General features: G+C 34.5%; 1 protein-coding gene across 6 annotated transcripts in view; it reads left to right on the plus strand.

Moving 5' to 3' along the window:
• Positions 1 to 23,956, plus strand: part of TRPC6 (transient receptor potential cation channel subfamily C member 6) — a 110,083-nt gene that overhangs the window by 50,974 nt on the left and 35,153 nt on the right. For 4 of the 6 annotated variants that reach the window (XM_039881967.1, XM_039881972.1, XM_039881968.1 and 1 more), the window contains exons 2-3: positions 13,693 to 14,467; positions 21,773 to 21,958. In XM_039881967.1, coding sequence (XP_039737901.1) covers positions 13,693 to 14,467; positions 21,773 to 21,958 — 961 coding nt within the window. Of the gene's footprint in view, positions 1 to 8,055; positions 8,416 to 13,692; positions 14,468 to 21,772; positions 21,959 to 23,956 lie in introns of those variants that run through there. The other 2 variants (XM_039881969.1, XM_039881971.1) reach the window with 2 other exon arrangements.

The raw sequence follows: 23,956 nt of genomic DNA on the forward strand, positions 1-23,956 counted from the left end.
ATTGGAGGACTGCTAATGAACTAATTAGAGCCAGGCAGTTGGCTATCATTGATTAATCCTGTGTTGACTTTGGCATGGACAAAGCCTGTCCATCTTAAAGAGATACCTCCCAAATTAATAGCCATTAAATTTCAAAACCACAAAGGAATACAGGGATGGGAGAAGTATGAGAAGAAAGGATGTTTTTCTTAAACGATGTGCAAAGGACAGAAAATTTTACATGGAGTCACCATATCCATTCTTAATTTTTTTATGCAACATTAGAAAAATTTTAAACAATTTTATTTTTGACTCATATGTATATGCCTTTAGTAATCATTGCAAGTAGAGCAGAGTATTTTATTGATTAGAAACATTTTTATATCAAGTGTAGTATCACTGAAATGATTTACTTTTTCAATTTGTTGTATTTAATTTTAATCATCGATAAATATCTATGAGATGAACTCCTGTCTAACTTAAGGGAAAATGTAGAATTTTTGTTTTTTTACTCTCCACTGGAGACCAAAATTGGTTTCACCACAGAGTTAGTCTCCGAAGTTTAGTAGAATCTGTTTTATTTCTGCCACGATTGATTTAAAATGCTTCGTGAGAAAGACAAAATAACAGAGAATTCCACGTAGTTGAAGACTACCTAGCAACTGCCTAGCTTCTAGTCTTCTAAAATATCATGGAAACCATACAGAACAAAAAAGAATAAATAAAACTTCATAGAAATCGTGTCCATGGCATACCTTAATGACAGAGAACGACCAAACTTCAAAATAACAATAAGAAGAAAAAGAAAACATCTACTAAATCCTGTTAAAGAACAAAATTTAACCAAGTAAATTTGAAGATCTAATTGGCTTTATTAACAATTCATGAATCAGGCAGCATCCCATCTTGCTATTAGAAGGGTGCTCCTAGGGGTTGTACAAAATGGGAGGTTCTTATAGGAAGAAGGGCAGAGCAAGGGAGTTATTAACAAAGAAAAAAAGGATTATTTTTAGATCAGGATATTTTTGGTAGGGAAGAAAACTGCAAAAGTTTTTATCATGCAAATTGCCTCTTTTTTCTATAGGGGTAGAGAGGGCCCATATTATAGATTACTTCATGATGTTGACCAGAAAATTCCAGATTGGCTGATTAAGATTATATTTCTTGGAGAAGATGAAATAGCAAATAGGTCAGGTATTAAATCTAGGTCTGGCATCATGGGCTTTAGTACAAGTGACACCATTTTGGGCCTATGGTTTTTCTTTCTGACAATCTTAATGCCTCCGTACCTACCTCCTACACCCTGGCCTGCTTTGGAGATAAAGAATACCAGGAAAAACTACAAGGAAGAGAGAAGAAGAGAGTTAGTGAATAGCTCCAGGTTGGTCTAAAACTAGGAAATGACGTAAAAGTATGCACAGTTTGAAAGAGCGTTCTTCAAAACATGTACCTTCTAGGGGGAAAGGCAAAAATAAAGTGAAAAGTGTCTTCTATCTGTTAGGTAATGAAAGAGAAAAGAGGTAGAAGGAGAGAAAGTCTTTGTCCTGCAAGACAATAGATAACCAAAAAATTGAAGGAGCGACTCCAACTCACACCACCAAAACAACCAACAATCCATTAAAATATCTGAACTTTGCAATTCTGACAGAAGAAGGTGCCACTCACTTGTGGTCAGCCTTTCCCTGGGAGCCCTTGTAAACTCAGGGAAGCTCAGACAGTCAACCAAACCCTGTTCTTCCTGTCTTCTAATGGGAGCGTTCCTCCAACAGTGTAACAGTGTCAATATTTCCCTTTATTATTCCGGATGTGTACTACATACTTACTTCTTTCCAATTAATCTCTAGTCTTCAAGGCATACAAAGATGGAAAAACTATAAAAATAAAGTCAAGAGAATGTTTAACACAGAGGCAGGTAGTGATGTAGTGGTCACTTGTTGAAGTGGAGGCGGGGGTAGTAACTCAAAATGCGCACACAAAATTCTTCACAGTTATCAGTGGTCTAATGTAGTCTTAGAGGGGGATGGGGAGGCAAGTGGTGTTAATTTTATTATTAAACTTAAAATTTTAGCTCTCTTTAGCATGTATGTTTCACAATAATAAAGATAATATTTAAAAAATGAAATCTGACATCCGCAAAACTGTTTACAACCTTGCTTTAGCATTGTTATAAGTATGAACTTAAAACATTTTCTATATATCATAAAAAGTCCTAGGCATTGTAGAGAGTTCATTTTTTTTTTGAGGGTATTCAATATTAGCTTTTTACAGCTGTGTCAAAAAAGAACAACACTTTTCCTTATGTATACCATCCCTGTTTTAGATCAATCCCCAAGCACATCTTTATGTATAAAGTGGAAGTAACAAAGCCAACTTTACCAGCTACAGTGAAAATTAAATAAAATAACATTGGTAAAATGACTGGCACATAGTAAACCTTTAGTAAATGTCAGTTCACATTCTTCCAGATCTAGTAAAATTAAGTTAATGTATATTCGTAAGAGCTTATCCAATAGTTGTATTTATAAAGCTACAAAAATAAGGGTATGTATATAGTGAATTGATTAATCAATGGACACAGATTAGTATGCACAAAATCAAACTACCAAATTGCCATATTTTATTTTTACTGAAAGTGGATAACTACAGCAAGTAAAACCTATTTTAAAATATTATAAAATAATAATAATTAAGACTATTGAACACTTACTATTATCAAGTAGTAAATGCCTTACATCATCTTTACCTCAATACGAGTACACGCTGCATGAGGTGGTTAAGAAGATTTATTGAATTAAAACTTGTAGAGCACTTAGCATTGTGCTGGGCTATAAGTAATATTTTCCAAATAATATGCAGACAATATTGTAAACCTCCCACCAATACTGTGAAATAGGAACATTAAAATCCTTTTGAAGGAAGCCAGAGAATCGATAAATGGCCAGACCAGAACTGGAATCCATATCTGGTTACTCTAGCATCTGTGCTTTTAACCACTGTGAATATGGGGTGTTTGATGGAAATTTATGAATTTGAGCACTGGATGAGGGGAAAAAATGCAGTTTAAAAATGTCAGACCTAGAGGTTATTATGGTGAGCAAAATAAGTCAGATAAAGATAAGCACCATATGATTTCACTGATTTGTGGAATCCAAGGAACAGAAAGAACAAACTAATTGAAAACAGACTCACAAATACTGAGGACAATCTGGTGACAGCCAGAGGGATGGGGAGTGGAGGGGGGCTGGGAGAAAGGGATGAAAGGCTAAAGAAGTACATATTGATTGTTTGAGATATGGTCATGGGAATGGGGAGCATGGCATAAGGAATGCTGTCGGCAGTAATGTAATGGCTATGTGTAGAACCAGAGGGGTGATAGAGTAATTAGGGGGGTAAACTATATAAATGCCTAACCAATGTATACTATACTTGAAACTGCAAAATAAAATAAAATAAAATGCTAAAAAAAAAAGCTGTTGTGGTAGGACTCATAAGCTCCAGGGCTCAGAATAAAGCAGTTCAAATACACCCTCCCCCTAAAATAAAATGTCAGACACTATGATGCTAGGAATGGTATAAAGGACAAAACTGTAAAATATACATGGGTTTTGAAAGTCACTGGGCAACATTTACTACTTATGATGCTTTCTAACCTTTCACTCCTTGTTTCAAAGGCAGTGGTCCATTTAAATGAGGGCATTGTGAATTACTAGAAGTCCATTTAAATGAGGGCATTGTGAATTACTAGTATGTAAATATTGGTTAGTTTAGTCTTGTGACCATATTTGTATTCAAATATAAAATTCTTTTATTTCCACAGATCCATGATCCAAAAACTGGTGTGTTATTAATGAGATCACATCCTCCTGGTAGGAGAAATTCTAAATGAATTTGTGGGAAATGAAGCAAATGTGGTTACAGCCACAAAGTGGCCTGTCTACCTTCCCATCAGCTACCTGAATGATACAGGAACATTATAAAGAGTCACGGTTATTTCACAAATATAGGATACACTTCTTTTCAAAATTTAACTCTGATGGCAGAGGTAGTTTGTGTATTATTATTGGTACATATTTGGTTATTGACGTGACATTCTAACTGTACAATAAAATATTAGGTTCTCGATATGGCATAAAATAGTTTCAAAACTCCTAAAAATGTGACAAAACAAGATGTTCTTCATTCATTTTTCTTTTCGTACACTTTTCTTTCTACTACTTATTCATCCTTTTGCAGATTCCTAAGATGTTTTGTGCCTGTCCTCGTAATTGGCACTGGAATATGAAGATGAGTTTAGGTTTTAAGAGCCCATGCATACAAAAAAGGTGAGGGAAGTACACAATCAGGGAATGAAGAGAAAAGAATGGAAAAGAATGGTTTAAGAATAGTGCTAGCAAAGCTGAAATACAAAATATGCCAAAGATGAAAAAAAAACAATAAGGCAACAAAAATGCTTTTTTAGCCATGTTGATGTACAGAGCAAGAAAAAAAAACAAGGAAGGGTTAATTTGTTGTTCTGGGGACGTGGTACAAATGTTAAGAGATAGCATAGGAGAAAGAGAAACTATTAAATGGCTACTTTGCTTTCATCTTGTTTATTAAGCAGAACATTTTCAAACCCGAAAGCACTGAACAATTATGATTAAGAAGGATCTGAAATCTGTAATAGATAAGGGATCAAATTACCTTAAGCTGAATTTCACATATCACCAATTTCATAGGAACACTGCAAAGTAACAACAAGCCCTTCCCCTGCCTCACCCACCCATTTTATAGCTGAGGAATCTTAGTCTCAGAGAGATGACACAGCTAGTACGTGGCAGAGTCCGGATTCCCAATAAAGCCTGGCTTTCTTAGAAGCTCTGTTCTTCCCAATATTTCACATAGCTCCCCAGAGCTGCCTCAAGTTCAGATCCCTAATGACTCAGTTCTAAACTTGAAACCTTGAATTATATAAACTCCAAATTCCGCAGAACAAAACTGAGCTGGAGACCCAATAGCTGAGTTCTGAAACTTGAATCTCCTAAGTTGAAATCCTTAGCTCTTTGGGAATTTCCTAAGTTTTCACATTTCAGCCCTAAGATATAAGTCCTTAGTGCTGAATTGAGAACAGCAATGGAACCCAGACCCAGTTTCTAACACTGAGCCCTCAATCTTCAGTTAAACTAGCCAAGAATCAGAAGCCCCTTGGGAACTCCTGTACATTCCGGCTATAATGGACATCTTTCTGTTTTCTCTGGTCTGTTGACATACACAAGCTCCCTGCCTGAAGTGCTTTGTCTCCCCTTCTCTCCCTTCTGCTAACTTCTCCCTCATTCTTAGAATAAGAGGCATCTCTTCAGAAGGCTTTCCCTAACCCATAGACTGAGTTGAAAACTATTTATTATTCATTTATGTAGTACATCACACCTTCCCTTTGATAATATTTATTGCCCTGTAATCTTTTGTCTACTTCTTTCTTTTCTGCTATACTTAAATGTCTTTTCCTGCTTTATCCCCTATGTGCCTAGCACAGTGCCTGGAAATATAAGAATTTGAATGAATGAATGAATGAATGAGTGAATGAAATTTCAAGATCCTGATGGTGAATGTGAGGTTTGATAGTGGATCTAAAATCATACCCCATCAGCAAAGAAAGGCATTCCATAATTTTCTTTTCTAAATAAATGAAACTATGCACAGCATTGTCCTAACTTCCCTTTATCTACATTTGTACTCTCTTAAACATGCCAGGCTCATATAGACTTAAACCTGCACTGTGAACAGTTGGATCTGGCCCCCATGGTAGAGGTTGAGAGCATGTTCCAGAGCTATTACAGGAGCCTGTTTCTTTAGCACCGTTATCTCTGGCAGTCAGCAGCTTTGGCTTGTGCTGTTCACACAATTTCAACAATTCTGAATGTTTTGATGACATCATATTACCTTCCTTCTCACCCTCAGAATCAGAGTTGTTCATCCTAAGGTCTCATGTGAGCAACAACTTAAAATGCAGATGGATGAATCTTTAAGGCTCATTTTTTTTTTTTTAAGATAATGGACTGCCTGAAATTGAATGTGGGTGTCTTTCCTGACAGATAGCTTATAGAAGGGAAAAATAAGCTCGGAAAGGTGAGAACTGGTGATGCATCAGTGACTCATAATAAAAAATTATACACTTACTATTTTCTCAGCACAAATGTTTTCATCAGTGATTTCTGAAGGGATTAATACTAACAGTTAAATTCACTTATAGAATATGTGCTGAGTGTTGTTGTCTTGGCTCTCTTGGTCCACTTTCCACCATTTGCACACCATCCTCTGCCTGGGGGGATGTCATCAATGCAGACCTGTATAGACTAAATCAATGGTCTCCTTTGTCCCAGACTTTGGGTGTGGTACAGCCCACAGGAGGCCACTATGGGATAGCAGAGGGCAGGACGGTGAGGTCAGGGTATCAATTTCTCTGGCTCTCTCCTTGAAAGTTGGCTCCTACCCTCTACCAGAGGTCAGAAACACTGTCAAGGGGCCCTTACAGTTGCCTTCTGGTTACCTTGTTTAACATCTGGCAACTCCTTCCTTCTTATGCAGATTCAAGCCTAAATCTACACTTGATACTGTAGGGTGCCATGTTGGATATGCCTAACTCCTGCCCACATATTTCTAGAGTTTCCTCATTAGACTATCAGATTACCCAATTTAAGTATGCTGACTATTTCCTGCCTGGAATCTGTCTTACACAGAAGTTATTTGTGGAATGGGAAAATATGCTTGCATAATACACAGGACTATGATGGCTGTTGATAATAGAAGCAAATGGTTTAAACCTCTTTCTTTGATGAGATAATTGGGATATAATTTGTTCGTATTACACATAAACTTTTTAATATTCCCAGAGTATTCTATTAAAATAGATCAAAATAAATGCATGCACCCAGAAATCTACTGAAGAGCATTTCAAAGAAGGAAGATGTGACACATGAAATAAATTAAACCACAAACAGGAGGCTTAGTTGTTTTATACAAAGTCAAGTTCCTATAACTGTTTCACTATTTACTCATGTTTTTATTCTCTCACATAGTTATAGAAAAATAGGTGATAAAAATAAACAAGCAAAAAAATATGTAACACACACAAGATTTTTCAGTCACACTTTTTCTGGTTCCCAACTAAAAGTGAGAAACAGTTCAGGCTATTATCATTTTGCTTGTGAAATAATAAGGCAGTGTTGTGATGTAGTGTGACTGATCAAAAGGAAAGTTAGTATCTGATGAAATGAGAGGAGTCTGTGGGAAAAAATTAGAATTGATTGAATCAAAATAATTGCTATCTTGAAAACTATCTGGAGGTGAAAGGGATTTGGTAATGCACAGGAAAGATGGGTGCTTATGCTCTATATGCAATGTCAAGGGTAGGCAAAGAAAATGGAAGAGGTGAGAAAATATTAGTCCTGCCTTTAAGAACAAGAAATTCTTCACTTTGGGACAAGTCACAAGGATGCCATTAAAAAAGATGCTTTTTCAACTTTCTTCGTTCCCTATTGAGCTTGTTGCATATTTGAAATGAATATAAAATAGTGTATATACACCAGGACGCACTGTGGTTCAACCTTTATATTTTGTTATCTTTTTTGTTTGTAAGGTTGTCCATCATAGTGATTTATTGTCAGCTTAATGGGGAACAAACAAGCTTTGAACTTTATTCCTTTGATGAGAGGGATTTATGCATTTGAAAGTTATATACAAATTGTTTGCAATGTTCCTATCCACTGAGTAAAACAGTCTTTGTTCTCATGGGATGAAGAAAAACCACTCTAATTGTTTACTGTTCCCTCAACCCTAGAGGAAGGGCCAGGGATATGCGACCAGAGATTAAGTAAACAGAGTAATAACGGTCTCATTTTTATAAAATTAGAATGAAACTATTTTTATCATTCATCCTCCGAAAGTAGTCTGCAAAATTGCTCATTGTGTTGATTGTTAATCTCTAAATACCCAAGTCTGATTTTTACCATGAACAACTGGACTTATAATAAAACACATATTCTGGAATTTTCTTTGTTTTCACCATCCTAGGGTGAATCTGAAAGTCTACTTTTCTGGCTCTTCCATCCTGCCTGGAATAGTTACGTGTCATTTACATTTCTAACACTTCTGCTTTAGTAGAATTGTGCTATAACTGAAATATTTTCAAAGATTTTTGAAACAAAAAATAAACATTAAGCCAGATACTTAATATGGAGCTTAGTTAATATAGGAGCAGTTCCATTTGATAAAAATGAATCATATTTGAACAGGAAGTAGAGGAAATTACTGCACACGCTCTGGACTCAAGCACATAGTCCATTCGACTCAGAAGCTAATTTGTGTTGCTGGCATTTTCAATAGAGATGGATTATTCTATCTCTCACTATCTGGGGCAACAGGCACTATTTCACCAGCGAAAAGAATCAGGAAAATGAGGTATGTAAAAACTGTTGATTTTCATGACCTAATCATTATTTGAATAGCATGGGGGGCAGTAGCTAATTACACTCTGTCCTAGAACTAGTATTTATGTATTGTGATTAAAGAAATTTGAAAAATACGGACATGAAAATGTAGGTAACTAAACATTCAACCATGCTAAATATGGCTAAATGGATAAAGAAAAATTCTTATCAAATATTTTTCTTAAGTAGAAGAGCTGACTTTGCAAAAGTGTGCCCTTTGGCTGGAATGAAAATATCTCTTTTGTTAACGTAGTGCTTTGAGCTGTTCTTATTTCTTGTAGATGATTTTTCTAGGTTACATATGCAACTAGTGTAGAATTCTGTAATATAGCCTTATAAAATCCATTCTCAGAGAGATAATATAATCTAGTAACATCTAGTTTCTTTCTAGAAAGGCTTCAAATATGTGTTACTTAAAAAGTTTTTTACACATTTTGCTTTTGCCTCTGAAAGTCAGGGATTAAGCAACAGCACTTGTGACAAAATAATATATAGAGAGCTATTTGTTGCTTCTTTAGACTGCAGTTAGGGAAGACAAGGAAGCAGCAGTGCGTGCATTTTGTTCTGTCAACATGCAAGCAGCTTTCCCTTTCCCTTACTACCATGCAAGGAATATTGCTTTCATTGTGCAAGCAGTAGCTGTCTTCTTAAAACAATTGTAAATACCTCTATAAACATTCTGCATCAAGCTTTTCTGTTGACAGAATGCTTAAGAGATGATGATAATCTGGGCCTTTAAAAAAATCATGATGTCACTGCATATGATTAATATTTGTGGTCCCAAAGAGGGAGATAGAAGATGCTTTAAAGCTGAAGAAAACATTTTCTATGGAAATGTCTTTGTTATTCCTTCAAAAGGATAGAAATTATAGGTATGAAAGTCATGATAGTTTATAAGGAATTAGGACATATCATTAATATCAGTGGCTTGCTAAAATAGAACTTGCCATTATTTGAATAAATGACCATTTAAATAAATCATTTAAAAATTTTAGAATTAAAGATGTCATAACTCAGGCTTGTTCTACCTCAGTGTAAATTTAGACGTGTTACATGAGCAAATAAAACTTTGGAAGCCAGTTTAAAAATTGAGATATCAATGAAGCTACTGATTATATTTGTTCTTTCTGTAAAAAGACAAAAACCATTTACATCAATTACCATGGCAGTCCTTGCCATTTCTTAAATAGAAGACAAGGGTCTTTTCATTGAATAACAACTGAAAAAATGATAAAGGAAGTGTCCTTCTTGTCTATATAAATGCACGTAGCAATAAAAAATAACGGAAACCAAATTTAAGCACTTTCCACATCCTGTGACATAGGCTGGAATAATTATTTCTCTCATTCTTAGGAAGAAAAAGCAAAATATAGGCTTGATTCTTGGTCTTTTGGTACTTGGTATTATTTTGTGTCAATTTTGTGTCTTTCTTATTTTTTAGTTACATGAAAACTTTTCTTACAAGTTCTCACCCTTATTATTTTCATCTCACTTTTATACATCCTACGACACTTGCTCTTTTTTCCCTTACTTTTATAGTTTTTCTTTTTTAAAGCATTATTCTTGTTCAGCAGACACTTCCTCTCCCCCAATCATTGAATGTCTTCTTGTCTACAACAGACACTATAAGAAGTAATATATACAGAAGACAAGAGAGGAAGTAAAAGGCTAAAGAGGTTATTAGAAGTCAGAAAAGTGACAGATAGAAAGGAAGAGAGCTCAGGATTTCAGAAGGAAGATGATGGATGGTTGCTCATGTAACAAATCTTTGGCGACCTCTCATTTCTTCTACCTCATCCATCTTGTTAACTCAGAAATAATGCTGCTCTTCTAGAAACTCACCTCTAAGAATCACCTTTGCTAAAATCAACATTAAAGTCTGGCTAATTCTGAGGTGAAAATGTACTCTCTTTGAAAAAAATTAGAATGAATAATTATTTTTAAAAAATGGATAAGATTATCTACTAAGGATCACTAGCTATTTGAGAAAACACTAATATAAAATATAGAGAACAAAACGAACAAAAAAAGCAACTTAGTAAATTCTCTAAAGTTCTGATCTGTGAAGTCTTTATCACTAATGACTCAAGAATTAGAAGAGAAGATAGTGATCATGTGTCTTTGAAGACAGAAAAACTACTATAAAAAGAAATATTTGAAGAACGAAAAGATATTCTTGAAAATTAAAAACATAATAGTGAAAATTTTTTTCAAAAGATATATTAGAGCATAAAATTAAAGAAGTATCCCAGAATATAGTACAAAACAATAAATAATTAGAAATTGAAAAGGAAAGAAAATTAAAGAATAATTCCAGAATGTCTACCATCCAAAAAGGAGTTCCAGAAACAACACTAAAAGCAGGAAAAAAATGAAGAGAAAATAAGTCAAAAATGTTTTTCAAAAAAGGACACATTTTTCCAGATTAAAAGGTTTACTGAATGTCCAAAACTATGGAGAAAAAGAGATTCCTCTAATAAAAAAATCATGTAATTTTAGGTCACTAGAGACAAAGAGAATACCCAGAATCATATTTTTCAATAGCAACTACAAAAACTAGAATCTAACAGAACAGAATTTAAAAATTATTGTCAACCTAGAATACCCTACTCAGACAAACTACCAGTTAAGGTTGTTAATAGCACAAAGTCATTTTTTGACATTTTTGACATCTCAAGATTTCTTAATCAGCTACTGGGGGATGTGCTATATTAAAACAATGGAGTAAACTAAAGGAAAAAAAGGATCTGAGATATAGAAAACAAGAAACTCAACACAAAGGCAAGAAACTCAACACAAAAGGATCTGAGATATAGAAAACAAGAAACTCAACACAAAATCCTTGGGATGATGCTAAAAAGAAGATTCAAAGAAAACATACATTCATCAAGTCTAGACAGCAGTCTAGATTAGCAGATCAGAAAGTAGCAGATGAGATTTTTCAAGAAGCTAAAATTGAAAAAACACACAGTGCATTGCATGTAATGGAGAAGATTTACATTGAAAAAGATACTTTTGCTGAATTAGTCATAAGTACCCAGAATATTAAGCATATGAATACAGAAAGATAATTTTTAATTGCTAGGTGTCAAGAAATAGAGTCACTGTACCAGAAAAGACACCGTAGTATACTACTTGTCATAGCTATGACTAGCACTTGCATTGTCATAATATAAGTGATTATCTAACAAAAGTTATGATATAACTCTACTAGAATGATACAGAACCATGAAGCTAGTTCGTGTATCTCTGTGTGGGTGTGTGTGTGAGAAGAGTGTGAAGGTGGGAGATTGTGAAAGTGAGCTAAATCTGAACTTTTATAATAAGAAGTCCATAGATAATGCCAAAACTGGAAAATCAAGAAATAACACTATTACCAAGTCATGTGGATATAAGGATTGAAATTATCAAATCATAAGCTAAAATAGTTGAAATATATTGTCTCTGGGGAACCGAAAATGGAGAAAATTAAGAAGGGACTGCTGGTTTTTTGTTTGTTTGTTTGTTTTTTAATAAGAAGCTTGTAGAGTCCTTAAAATATTCACATGCATAACTTTGATAAAATTAAAAAGGAATTGAAAACAAAACAATCGCTATAGAAAACAAAATTGTTATAGAAATCACTCCTTTATTGCTATGAAAAGTTATATTATTGAGAGATCCATCTTAGAAATTACTGATATTATAATGTACACCTAACTATTGGTGCTTTATATCATTTACAAAGTTGTCTCTTCAAAAAAACATCAGCTTGATTGGTTTTGAAGAGGACTCGGATGGCTAAAGGATTCATCATTGAATGAAAATCTATTAAAAACATTTGTGAATATGGCAGCATACTCTTCAAGCTTGTTGGAGAATCATAATCTATTTCCTAGCTGCTGAAATTTTGCTAACTTATTTGAGTATCGCACTACCATAGACAACATTGCCTGGAGATTTGGTACCACGATGGATCAGAACTAGTAGAGAAAGAGATTTAGGTTGTCTAGGCCTGGCCAAATTAGTAGAGAAGATGGTTTATGGGGTTTTTGGATCTATTTAAATTCTCTTTATACTGGAAAGTTTGTGATTGCCTTTAAAGAGGGAGGGCTCTTAGAACATTTTTAAAGAGACGGGGCATCTATCACATCAATAATCAATCATAACTTTTTCTCTTTTTCAGGCTCCCTTATAACCCAACCCTTTCCTATTCTGCAGGAACTTGTTCTCTTTGGGTTTCCAGTTAGTGACAGTGAAAAGGCTTGAGCCTTTCAAGCTCAAAAAGACCTTAAGACATAAAGTTATGACTCAGTAAGGACAAAAATCTCCATTGTAGCTTTTGATCAGAGGAGGAATCACTTTCTCTTCTTATTAGAGTGAGGCCCACATTGTAGGCTGGCCACCTCTTTTAAAATTATCTCCATCACAGAAGAATTCCTTCTCACCTAGCACCTTGATCACAATTTTCTCAAGTTTCCAATAATTTTTAGAACAACACCTAGCAAAGTCCAAGCATCAAAAGTTGCCCTTAATGAAACCTATGCCGTGGCATCTAGTTGATCCCTCTGCTGGAGAAAGCTCTACCCTTGCACCTGTCCCACCCTCCCAAACACACTCTCACCTGATTCCTACTCATCCTTCCATTTGTAGCATATCACTTTCTCTTAGAAGCTAGGTTAGATGACCCTGCTGTAGGTTATCATGACAATTAAATAGCTGACAACAAAGTAATGTGCTAATTACCCATTTCCCTTTAGACTACAAGAGTTATAAGGGCAGAAAATTTTCTTTCTCTTTTTTCTTCATCATTGGTTTTTCTGGGCCTTACACATTGTCTGGATCTGGCATAGTAGGGACTCAATAAGTAAGTGTTGACTTGAATGGATTTGCTATTTTTCTACTTTTTAAAAACATATCTTCACACTCTATATCATAATGACTATTGATTATGGGTCTTTTTTTATGTCTATACTACCTGTGATTGAAAAGCAAAAATTAATCTCTATGTGAATAGCACAGAGAGATCATAGGAATTGACAGAGTCTCTACCTCAAATTAGAATGTCAAAATATACAAAATGCTTGGATTTCTTAAAGCAAAAGTTCTTGGAATCCATTAACAAATAAATGCATCTTTATATTATAGTTTGTCTAGAGACGATGAGACAACATCTAATATACTTGAGGATTGCATTAGATGGCAAGTCATTTGGCACACTAAAATGCTGTTAATATGATTTGTTCACAATCTTTCTATTTTATTACAGCCGAGGCACCGACAACAGACTGGCCCACCGGCGGCAGACAATTCTCCGTGAGAAGGGGAGAAGGTTAGCTAACCGAGGACCAGCGTACATGTTTAATGATCACTCAACAAGCCTATCTGTTGAGGAGGAACGCTTTTTAGATGCAGCTGAATATGGCAACATCCCAGTGGTGAGGAAGATGTTAGAAGAATGCCTCTCGCTTAATGTAAACTGTGTGGATTACATGGGCCAGAATGCCCTACAATTGGCAGTGGCCAATGAGCATTTGGAAATTACAGAACTTCTCCTCAAGAAAGAAAATCTCTCTCGTGTTGGGGATGCCTTGCTTCTAGCTATTAGTAAGGGTTATGTTCGGATTGTGGAAGCCATTCTTAGTCATCCAGCTTTTGCTGAAGGCAAGAGGTTAGCAACTAGCCCCAGCCAGTCCGAACTCCAGCAAGATGATTTTTATGCCTATGATGAAGATGGGACACGATTCTCCCATGATGTGACTCCAATTGTTCTGGCTGCTCACTGCCAGGAATATGAAATCGTGCACACTCTCTTGCGGAAGGGTGCTCGGATTGAACGGCCTCATGATTATTTCTGCAAGTGCAGTGAATGCAACCAGAAACAGAAGCATGACTCCTTTAGCCACTCCAGATCTAGGATTAATGCCTATAAAGGCCTGGCAAGTCCAGCTTACCTGTCATTGTCTAGTGAAGATCCAGTCATGACAGCTTTAGAACTTAGTAATGAGCTGGCAGTGCTGGCCAACATTGAGAAAGAGTTCAAGGTAGGTCTTTAACAATAAGGACTTCACCTTCCACAAGTCAATGTCAAGGTTTATTTACACGCTTCCAGTGTATGCTCAGCATGTGCTAGTTACTGTGGACAGTAGGTAATATGCTTTTTCAACAAGCTCTTTGTTATAATTATATCTAGTAAAAGTTGTGATTGCTATCATTTAGAGATATTCTGCTATATACTAGACATTTTATATTTATTATGTCTAATCTTTATTACAACCTTGAGAAGATATTAGTTCCTTTTCAGATGGAGAAGTGGAGGTATAAAAAGGTTAAGTAAGGCCCAAGATCAACTGGTAAATGACAGAGCTGGGATCAGAATCCAGGTATGCTGTACTCTAAAACCCAGGTTCTTTCTCTTATAAAACACTGTTTCTATATTCAGAACATGATGATAGATGCTTTTGAGGTTATAAAGAGGAGCAAGTTGAGGGAAGTCAGTTTGATTTGAGAGACAGATGAATACATACTTTCTGCATGGCGTAAATATTGACATTTAAAAATATAGCTGTTAAAATGCTCCTTCGGTTGTATCCAGGGGCCTTGGCATGCTATGAATGTTTGATGCTCATTATCACCTATTTTAAAAATAAGTGAATGACCTCTTCTTGAACATCCAGAATAACTACATCTTTCCTTCTTCTTGAGCCTGTTTCAGTCCAATTTCATCCACGAATGTGATTCCTAATGTAATAGCTTTTTATTGTAAAGTCTCTCGTAATCACCATATATATGTGAGATTTTATATATGTATATACCTATATATGTATATATTAAATATATATGAAATTTTAGAATTTTTTATTTTTGTGATCATAAGGCTCTAGGTATTAAAAATATTCTGGAGTTACTGTTACATCTATTATTTGTGCATTTGAATAAAACTATATAAATTGAAAATTTGTATAAAAAATACATACAAATTTTGAAAATTAAATTTTGAATATATGATGCGATTCCTACTGGAAATGAATTTTTAGTTGGATTAATCATGTTTACACTTTTGTTATGTACTTAATGAAAGAAAAGGGTATATCCTGCTAAAAATATCTTGGTATGTTACTCTAATTTTTGTTAATAAGATATATAAATTGTTAAAGATTTTATGGAACAAAATTAAAAGAGGGTTAACTGTAGGTAGAATAAATATTTTTATATGATTTGATACCTTACTGAATTACATGATATGATACCTTACTGAATTACAATCATGCTGAGTCTGAAAGAAATCACAAAAAAATTTTATCCATGTGTTGTAGCCAATGTCCTGTGAAAATTTTTAGTCCTGGAAACCATTCCAAGTTACATTAAAAAGAATCATTCTCACTCATTAATCTTTTCTGCCTTGCCTGTTTGAGCTACTTTTCTTTCTAGCTAATGATACATCCTACAGATGAGAATTAAGAAGAGTTTAAAAGAATCACATATTTAAATACATGAAAACATTACTTTTGCATTCAGTATTTCTTACTTATACTGTCTTTGCCATCTTCTCACTAGACTCTCATTCAGGAGTGATGTACTCTTTGCCAATTGTTGGAGAATGAAGAGGCAAGTGCATTAAACAAAAATTATTACTGTTCCTGTCTCCACACTGCACCGTACATCTATATTTAGAATATCCTAACATAAGCCAGCACTTTGTATTTCTATTAGCAAACTTTATCTTAAACAGAAATGTGTATTAGAGTGGAGGAATTCAGAAACCTTTAAGGGTTTATGGTATCTAGACTGAAGCTTATTGTTTGCTGCATGAGTAGGCAAGAGTGGAAAATTCTTTTGTAAAGGGGCAAAATATCTATTTTCAAGGAAACCAGTTTTAAGAAAGTTGGATCTGAAAATTGGTTCCCTTAGGACTATCAGTGTTCCCTGGCCCCTAGGAAAGTCTTCATGTATCTCTGTGTGATGGCAAATAATCTATTTTATGAGTCAGAGAATGAGAATTTCCACAAGGATTTTGTAAGCTCAAACATATAGTTTCTCTAAGTTCCTCCCAAACTCTCCCGTTCCGTAATAACCTGGAGTCCATCAACCAAAGAGGCCAGAGGGGTTGCTGCTGAGTTTCTCAGGCAATTTTAGTTTTGAGCCTTAAATCCTCTAAATCAAACAAATTGCATTTATTACCCATATCACCAGGTCTGTAGCTGGCACCATGCAGAGGTGACAACAAGACCAAAGCAGAGAAATCTAACAATTGGATGGAGCCACAAGAGTAAGAGAAAAACCAACAGGCCCAAGGAATTGCAGGTCTTTAAAGAGAATAGGGAGAAACCAGATTCAAAAGTTTTTCATCCATTCAAATTCAATTTTTATATTGAATTTTTATCAATAATTCTTTGTTTTGGTAGCATGAAACTTCAGCCACCTTAAACTTAAATTGGGTAAACCTAATTTTAGCAGCAAACAGCAAATCAATAATTATAATAATAAAGGAACACCCAGCACTTAACTGTTTTTAATACTGAAGAGAACGTAACTCTTGGCTTCTCTCCTTGATTCAAAATTAACCTCAGATAAGGTAAGACTAATCTTACAAATAAGAAGATCAGTACCAGGGATGGTTTTAACAGCAAATGCTTTCTCCTAAATTTCTCATTTCTTTTCAGGATCTTAATATGTACCCATGACTTATGTCTCTAAACCCTTTTTGAATCTATTTATATTACCAATGTGTGTGTGTTTTTTTTTTTAATTACCCTTGAATCACTTCTTTCATACATCAGGGGTTGGCCTTTTCTCTGTCATTCTGTATAAGTAGCTTTTTTGGAGCTTTGCCAGATCCTTCACGTCTTTCCGGCGCTCTATGCCCAAACATGCACATTGACCTCCAGATGCCTCTGCTATTGACTTTGAGAAAGGGAAAGATAGAGAAACTCCTGCCCTGTCTGCTTTTAAACCATTGCTATGTTCTGGTGTTCGAATGTTCAAAAACATCTGGCGTAGTTTGAAAGGGAAGTATTTTCTAAGAACGTGACTAAGCTGAAAAGTAGTTTTTGTTAGCAGAAAGGCAGTGTGACTCTTATTGGACCTTAGCAGGGTGACAAAAGGTGTCACTTTGTAGCTAAGTGTTAAATAACCTACAAAGCAGAATCTCCACATAGGAAGTATAAGGCTGAGATCCAGATCAAAGAGGAAGGAAGAGATGTACATTTGTTGAGCTTTATGAATTAATCTAAATGATTTACAGTCTAACTTTGCAATGTATTGGCATTTAAGTTCTCTAAAATCAGAAATTAGCAGAAGGCCAGAAATTAAAATAACCTTTCTAAGATCATATAGTCATTAAGTAGCTGGATGAGAATTAAAACCCAGGTATGTTCCTTTCTTTACATTACTCAACAAAATTTTTGATTACCTACTATGTACCAGACACTGCTAGGATGTGTGGACTCAAGATACATAAAATATTGTCCTTGTTCTGAAAGATATTTGAATTTATTCAAGAGAGACAGATATGTAAACAAATAAATGCACTAAAGTGTATAAATGTGTGTGTATGTTCTTGCCTTTGAGAAAATCTCATTCTGGAAGAATTTTAGATCTAAGGCAAGTCAACAGTTAGGGAGGGAAGTTAAGTTGCAGCAATTTGTATCATAAGAGGCCTCAGTCCCTGAAACCACTGTGTATTCATCACCTGTTTACTCCATTGTTGCTCTTCAAGCTTCCTAGCTTCAGTGGGACCTGAAAATTTCTATGCAAAAGGAACAGTAAAAGCTGGTTATCAAACACTATATTGAGTTAAATATGTAGCTGGTGATGATGGCAAAGATCAACATAAAAGTCAGTAGCATCTGACATATCTAGGAAAATGTCTTTAATTCACATTTGAAATTGTATTGCATCTGTTTACCTTTTCTCAAGAGTAGTGTCTAATTAACTTTTATGTCCCTTATAACCCTGCTCAGTAGCTGCTGTATAAACGCTTGCTAATCATTACCACATCAGCTGTGACAAAGGTCAGTGATCAATGTGACATTAGTGACAATTATTCTAAAGACCAGGAAAGACGAAGTATTACATGTGATCCCAAGAAGCATGTCTGGCTAATAGCTAAGAATATTGTATACTTACCTTAATTTTCAAGTACATAATGTCATTTTACAAAGCAGCTGTCTTAGTAAGACTATAGTATCTATCACAGAGCTGGTGCATAGAATATTTATTGAAAGAACCAATGAATGAATAATTGTTTTATTTCAATGTACGTTCAGATGCTACCCAGGAATCCCAATATGCCTTTGTATTTGTTATCATAACTTTGTGATGAGGGATTGAGAACACCTGAATATTGTTTGTGAAATAATGAAAACAATAATAATCTTAATAATTACCAGGAAGTTGGCATTCATTATTTTGCATAATCTTCACAGCAACCCTGGAAGTGGGTACTTGTATTATCCTTGTTTTACACATGAAAATTTTGAGGCTTTAAGGGATTAATTCATTTGCTCAAAGTCATGCAGCTAGTAGGTGGCTGTGCCTAGTTTCAAACCCAGGACTGCTCTTCTCCAAAGCCTGGCCAGTTGATTAGTGAGAATTAAGGTTTGCATTTTCCCTGTTAATCTCTATGAAACAAACGTCATTCTTTATATAGAAAGAAGAGCCAGTCATTAAAATTACAGACTTTAACATCTCTTCCACTAAGTAAAATCCAACTAAGATAAAGCTTTGAAAAGATAATTTTAACAGGAACATTTTTATGTCTTATAATCTCTAAATTCTGTTCTATTAATCCACTATCGGTCATCTGTTTTCAATTCAAAGGTTAATTAATAGGCGAGCGCCCACTTCTAATTTATGATGTATGGTGTGGGTGTGTGACCCAAAGACATGACCTAAAATTAAATCAACCTGTAAACTTCAGTGTTCCTTTCAAGGAATCAAAGTCACAGTGCTGCATTTGGCTAATTCTAGCACTGCTAACATTTCATTGTGAGTTTATGTGTCAGTTTGAGAACGCAAAATATGACAATATTGTAAATGAATTCCCAAGGTGAAAAAAGCATGTATTTCTAAGAGCAGAGTCTTATTCTTTCTTTTTTTTCTTGAATTTTTTTTTTTTTCTTGAGACTATGTCTTGAGAATTAACATTAAATTGGAAACAAGATATTAAACAACACCAAGCTGCTGGACTTAACCTTCCAGTCAATGTAGTTTCTACTAAAAAGTGTTACCCCACAGTTGATGGATCCTACTCTGTTTTTAAATGTCTAATTTCACCATGAGACTTTTTACAATTCTAGAGAAAACTGATTTTGACTATTACATTTTTGACTTTAAAATGCCTAAGAATATGTCCAGTATTGAGCTCTGCATATAAGAGAGGCTAGGTGTATTAGGTTTTATCATAGCTCATGGGTGCTTACAGATGTCAAGAAATGGCCTGTTTTCAGATCTTGCCTTTGATAATATAAAATAAAATAATTATGTTTTATCAAATGCTTGATAAATGCTTAGCGCCATGCTATGAATTTTGCATGTGTGATCTCTTTAACACTTATATAATTTCACCAAGTCTCAGGTTTTTTATCTGTAAAACTAGAGTAATAATAGCCCCCACCTCATAGAATGGTTTTAATTTATTTAAGATCTCATGGCTAAAAAAAAAATGGAAGAACTGGGATTTGATTACAGCTACATTTAGCTCTAAAAGTCCAAGCTCCTAACCACTGTGCTCCGGTATGGTGGACATGCACCACATCTGCACTTTCACACCTCAAAGTTTGTCTCCAGGACCCTAACTGACTATTTCATGAAAGGGGTAAAATTGTTTCCTTGTATCTCTGACCAGATACTATCTGACCGGATACCTGTTTAGAACTAGTTCGAGCCATTCTCAGCTAAGATATAATTTGTTTTATCAATTTGCTTTTATAGAATCTGTTTGGACCTGCAGTTAGCAAATTGTAGCCTGTTTAGAAGTTACTAAACTGTATTGAAAGATCACTTGGCATGATTTACAGAGAGGAGCCCTAGTAGGTGCTTTACACACTTACCCAGTATGAAGCTATTTTCCATATAGACTTCCTCAAAATATTACCTTATTGACTGACACCTAGAGACAATCATACTTCTCCAACATCTTCCTCTCTCAGTTTTTCTAGGGGATCTTTCCACCATTCATCCAAAAACACTTCGTTGGCTCCAGGATAGAGGAGATAACTAACTTTGAATCTGCAAAGCTGGCTTTAAGAGAACACTCTGCCACTGAAGCTCTGTGACCTCAGGGGACTTTCACTTTTTTATGTGCAAAATGGGAATAGTATTTGCCCTGCTTGCCTCCCAGTTTTTCAAGATAAAAATAGAATGCATTTTATAAAGAAGAGGCAAAGTAGTATAATTTTTAAAGACAAAGGGCTTGGGGCAAACAGAATTAGGTTTAAATCCTGATTTCAACCTTGGCTGCATGGTCTTGGACACATTATTTAATCTAACAGAGCAAGAGACTGTGAAGATTAAATGAGATAATATAATTCACTTGCAATGCAACAAGCTCTAGCTAGTGAGTTTTCTCAATTAACATTGGGTTATAAAAGGTCCTATTTCAATGTAAGAGAATAAAGAAGAAGGAATTATTAGGAAGACCTGAATGAAGATGTGAATACATGCTGTATATGAGTTTGACATGAGTTTTGGTGTTTAAATATAATCTTCACTGTTCAAATCCTCCCAGCATTAATACTAGGTCATCAGAGATAAATTACAGTGAAAGCATTTTCATTAAACTTTCTTTTCTCCAAAGAAGGTCTCAATTTGCAGACTTTATATTGGACTTGCCTTTTGACCCTGTGCTTGGCACATACAGATCCTCAGTAACAATTTATTAAATAGATAATTGATATGTGTTCGTTTTTCTTCGGAACCTCTCCAATATCCTATGTTTTTAAAATTAACCAGTGCAGTTTAAAAGTCTTCCAAAGATCTATCAAATGTGTATTACGTGCCTTCCTGATGAAGTTATGAACATAAGAGATGTGATGTATGCAAAGTAGTGGGGAAAGTTGCTTACTTTATATTTCTCCTGAATCAATAGATGAGTTTGGCACAGTATACTTCTTTTTGATAACTTTGATTACGCCTTAGACAAATTTCCTTTTTTAGGGTTTGAAGGTATGAAGAAAATTATTATGGTTACTCAGCGCAACAGCAATTAAAGCATAGTAAAAGAATGATAAATCTAAAAAAAGTATTTTTCTCTACAAACTAAGTTACTGATAAATTCTGCTGAGTAGTATAGTAAAAATGTGCTCTTTCTACATTATTGTTTTTTTGTTTTGCTTTGTCTTTCTTAGAATGACTACAAAAAACTGTCAATGCAGTGCAAAGATTTTGTAGTTGGACTCCTTGACCTGTGCAGGAATACCGAAGAAGTAGAGGCCATTCTGAATGGGGATGTTGAAATACACCACAGTGGTGGAGATCATGGCCGTCCAAATCTCAGCCGTTTAAAACTTGCAATTAAATATGAAGTAAAAAAAGTAAGGTCAGGCATGAAGCCTATTTACATTATTTCAGTTTTTATTGGTGCTAAATAAGGATGAAAGGTTGGCACAGTTAAATTGAGCGAGGTCTTTCTAATGAACAGGGTTGCATCAAGCAGATTCTCTAATGAAGCCTAAGGGCCTAATTGTGAGGCATCTAACCTACACTGAACACAGCTCTAAATCTAGATACGTTTATGCAGTGATGGCCTTTCTTTTACTTAACTAGTGACATAATCTAACTTTTGTGTGTCCAAATTACAAGGCATTTATTATATGACAAGAGCATTGTTATTTAAGACTCAGTTCCATTTTCCCATTTGTGTTATAGTCCAATTCCTTCTTTAGTGCTTCTGAATCTTCTTCGACTGTATCTTTATTTGTGGAATATTTTTAGTCTCTGTCTTTGTGCAGTACCTTCCCCTCCCAAATTCTTGACTGCTTTCTTACATTATATAAAATAGCTTTTAAAAATGTTTTTAAAGCTACATTTTATAATAAAAGTAACATATGTTTATGGTAAGTTTTCAAACAGTATAGACATGCTCCTTTTCTATTTTCTCAATTTTTATGGGAAGTAGTTAATCACTATTATATTTCTCTCCACAAATTTATAGCTTGGACATCTTCGCATATTAGTAAATGAACATCCACTTCGTCTTTTCAAAGGCTGCATTGTTATATCATTCTGTTTATTTAATCAGTTCACTATTTAAGGGTGTTCATCGTTTTCTTTAGGTTGGTTATTGTTATTACAAGGTGCTACAGTAAAGATACTTTTTTATATAGCTTGCTTACTTGCATGAGTTTTATCTGTAGACAAAAATTCCAGGTATGGAATTAATATGGCACATTTTTATTTTTTAATTCCAAAACATTTGTTAAATTTCCCTTCAAAAGAAGTGCACCAGTTTACACAGGCCAACAGTGTATGAGAGGGCTGATTTCTTCTGCTCACAATGGGCAATATTAAGCTTTACCATTCTAAGAAGATAAATATCATATCTTGTTTTAATTATCTTCGAAGCTAATCATCCTTAAGAATCAGTTGTAGTTCCTTTATGTAACCTGTTCTTTATCTAACCTTTTAACATTTTTTACCAATGTTTTATTTTGGATTGTTGCTTTTTGTCTATTAAATAATATTGCCCTCTGTCCTGTGTCGAGATCATTTTTAAAAATAAATATGTGAAACAAACTCATAAACACAGATAACAGTATGGTGGTTACCAGAGGAGAAGGAATGTTGAGGGAGGATGGAGAGGGTAAATGGGATCAAATATATGATGATAGAAGGAGACTAGACTTTGGGTGGTGAATATACAATGTAACATATAGTTGATGTATTATAGAATTGGACACCTGGAACTTATAAAATGTTATTAACCAATTTTACCCCAATAAATTTAATTAAAAATTAAATATGTGAATAAAAAAATCTGAAAAATAAAAGGCAAAATTTATTCATAAAGTTTTCTTAATTGAAAGAGTTTATAGCACAGGAATAGAAAGAGCTATCAATGAAATAAAATAGACAGTCCACAAACAGACCCATATATAAGAAAATTTAGTATAAAGTAACTTTAGCATTTTAATGTCAGTACAGGATAGATGGTATGCTTTTTTAAAAAAAGTATTTAGATATCTGGATTACATCGCTCCTTTTAGATGAATAAAACATAATTATAAAAGTCCTTTTGTAAAACATTGATGAATCTTTTTATAATATTAAATTTTAAATTTTTTTCTATGCTTTGAAAGAGAATCCATTTGTCATAAATGAAAAGTTTGACAAATTGTAATCTAATTTCTATGATACATATTAGAACATACTGCCATCTTGCTTGATGCTTGTCAACTATATGTTTTATGTTTGTACCTTACTTCTACCAATATTTTTCGTGGGAAAGCACAGAACAAAATATTAGAACACAAGAAACTGGTTTACATTGAACTATTCTTTAATCAAGCTGTTTAAATGTTTTATCACTTTCC

This window comes from Pteropus medius, unplaced genomic scaffold (genome assembly GCF_902729225.1).
Source record: "Pteropus medius unplaced genomic scaffold, Ma_sr-lr_union100, whole genome shotgun sequence".
In the NCBI taxonomy this organism is placed as follows: Eukaryota; Metazoa; Chordata; class Mammalia; order Chiroptera; family Pteropodidae; genus Pteropus; species Pteropus medius.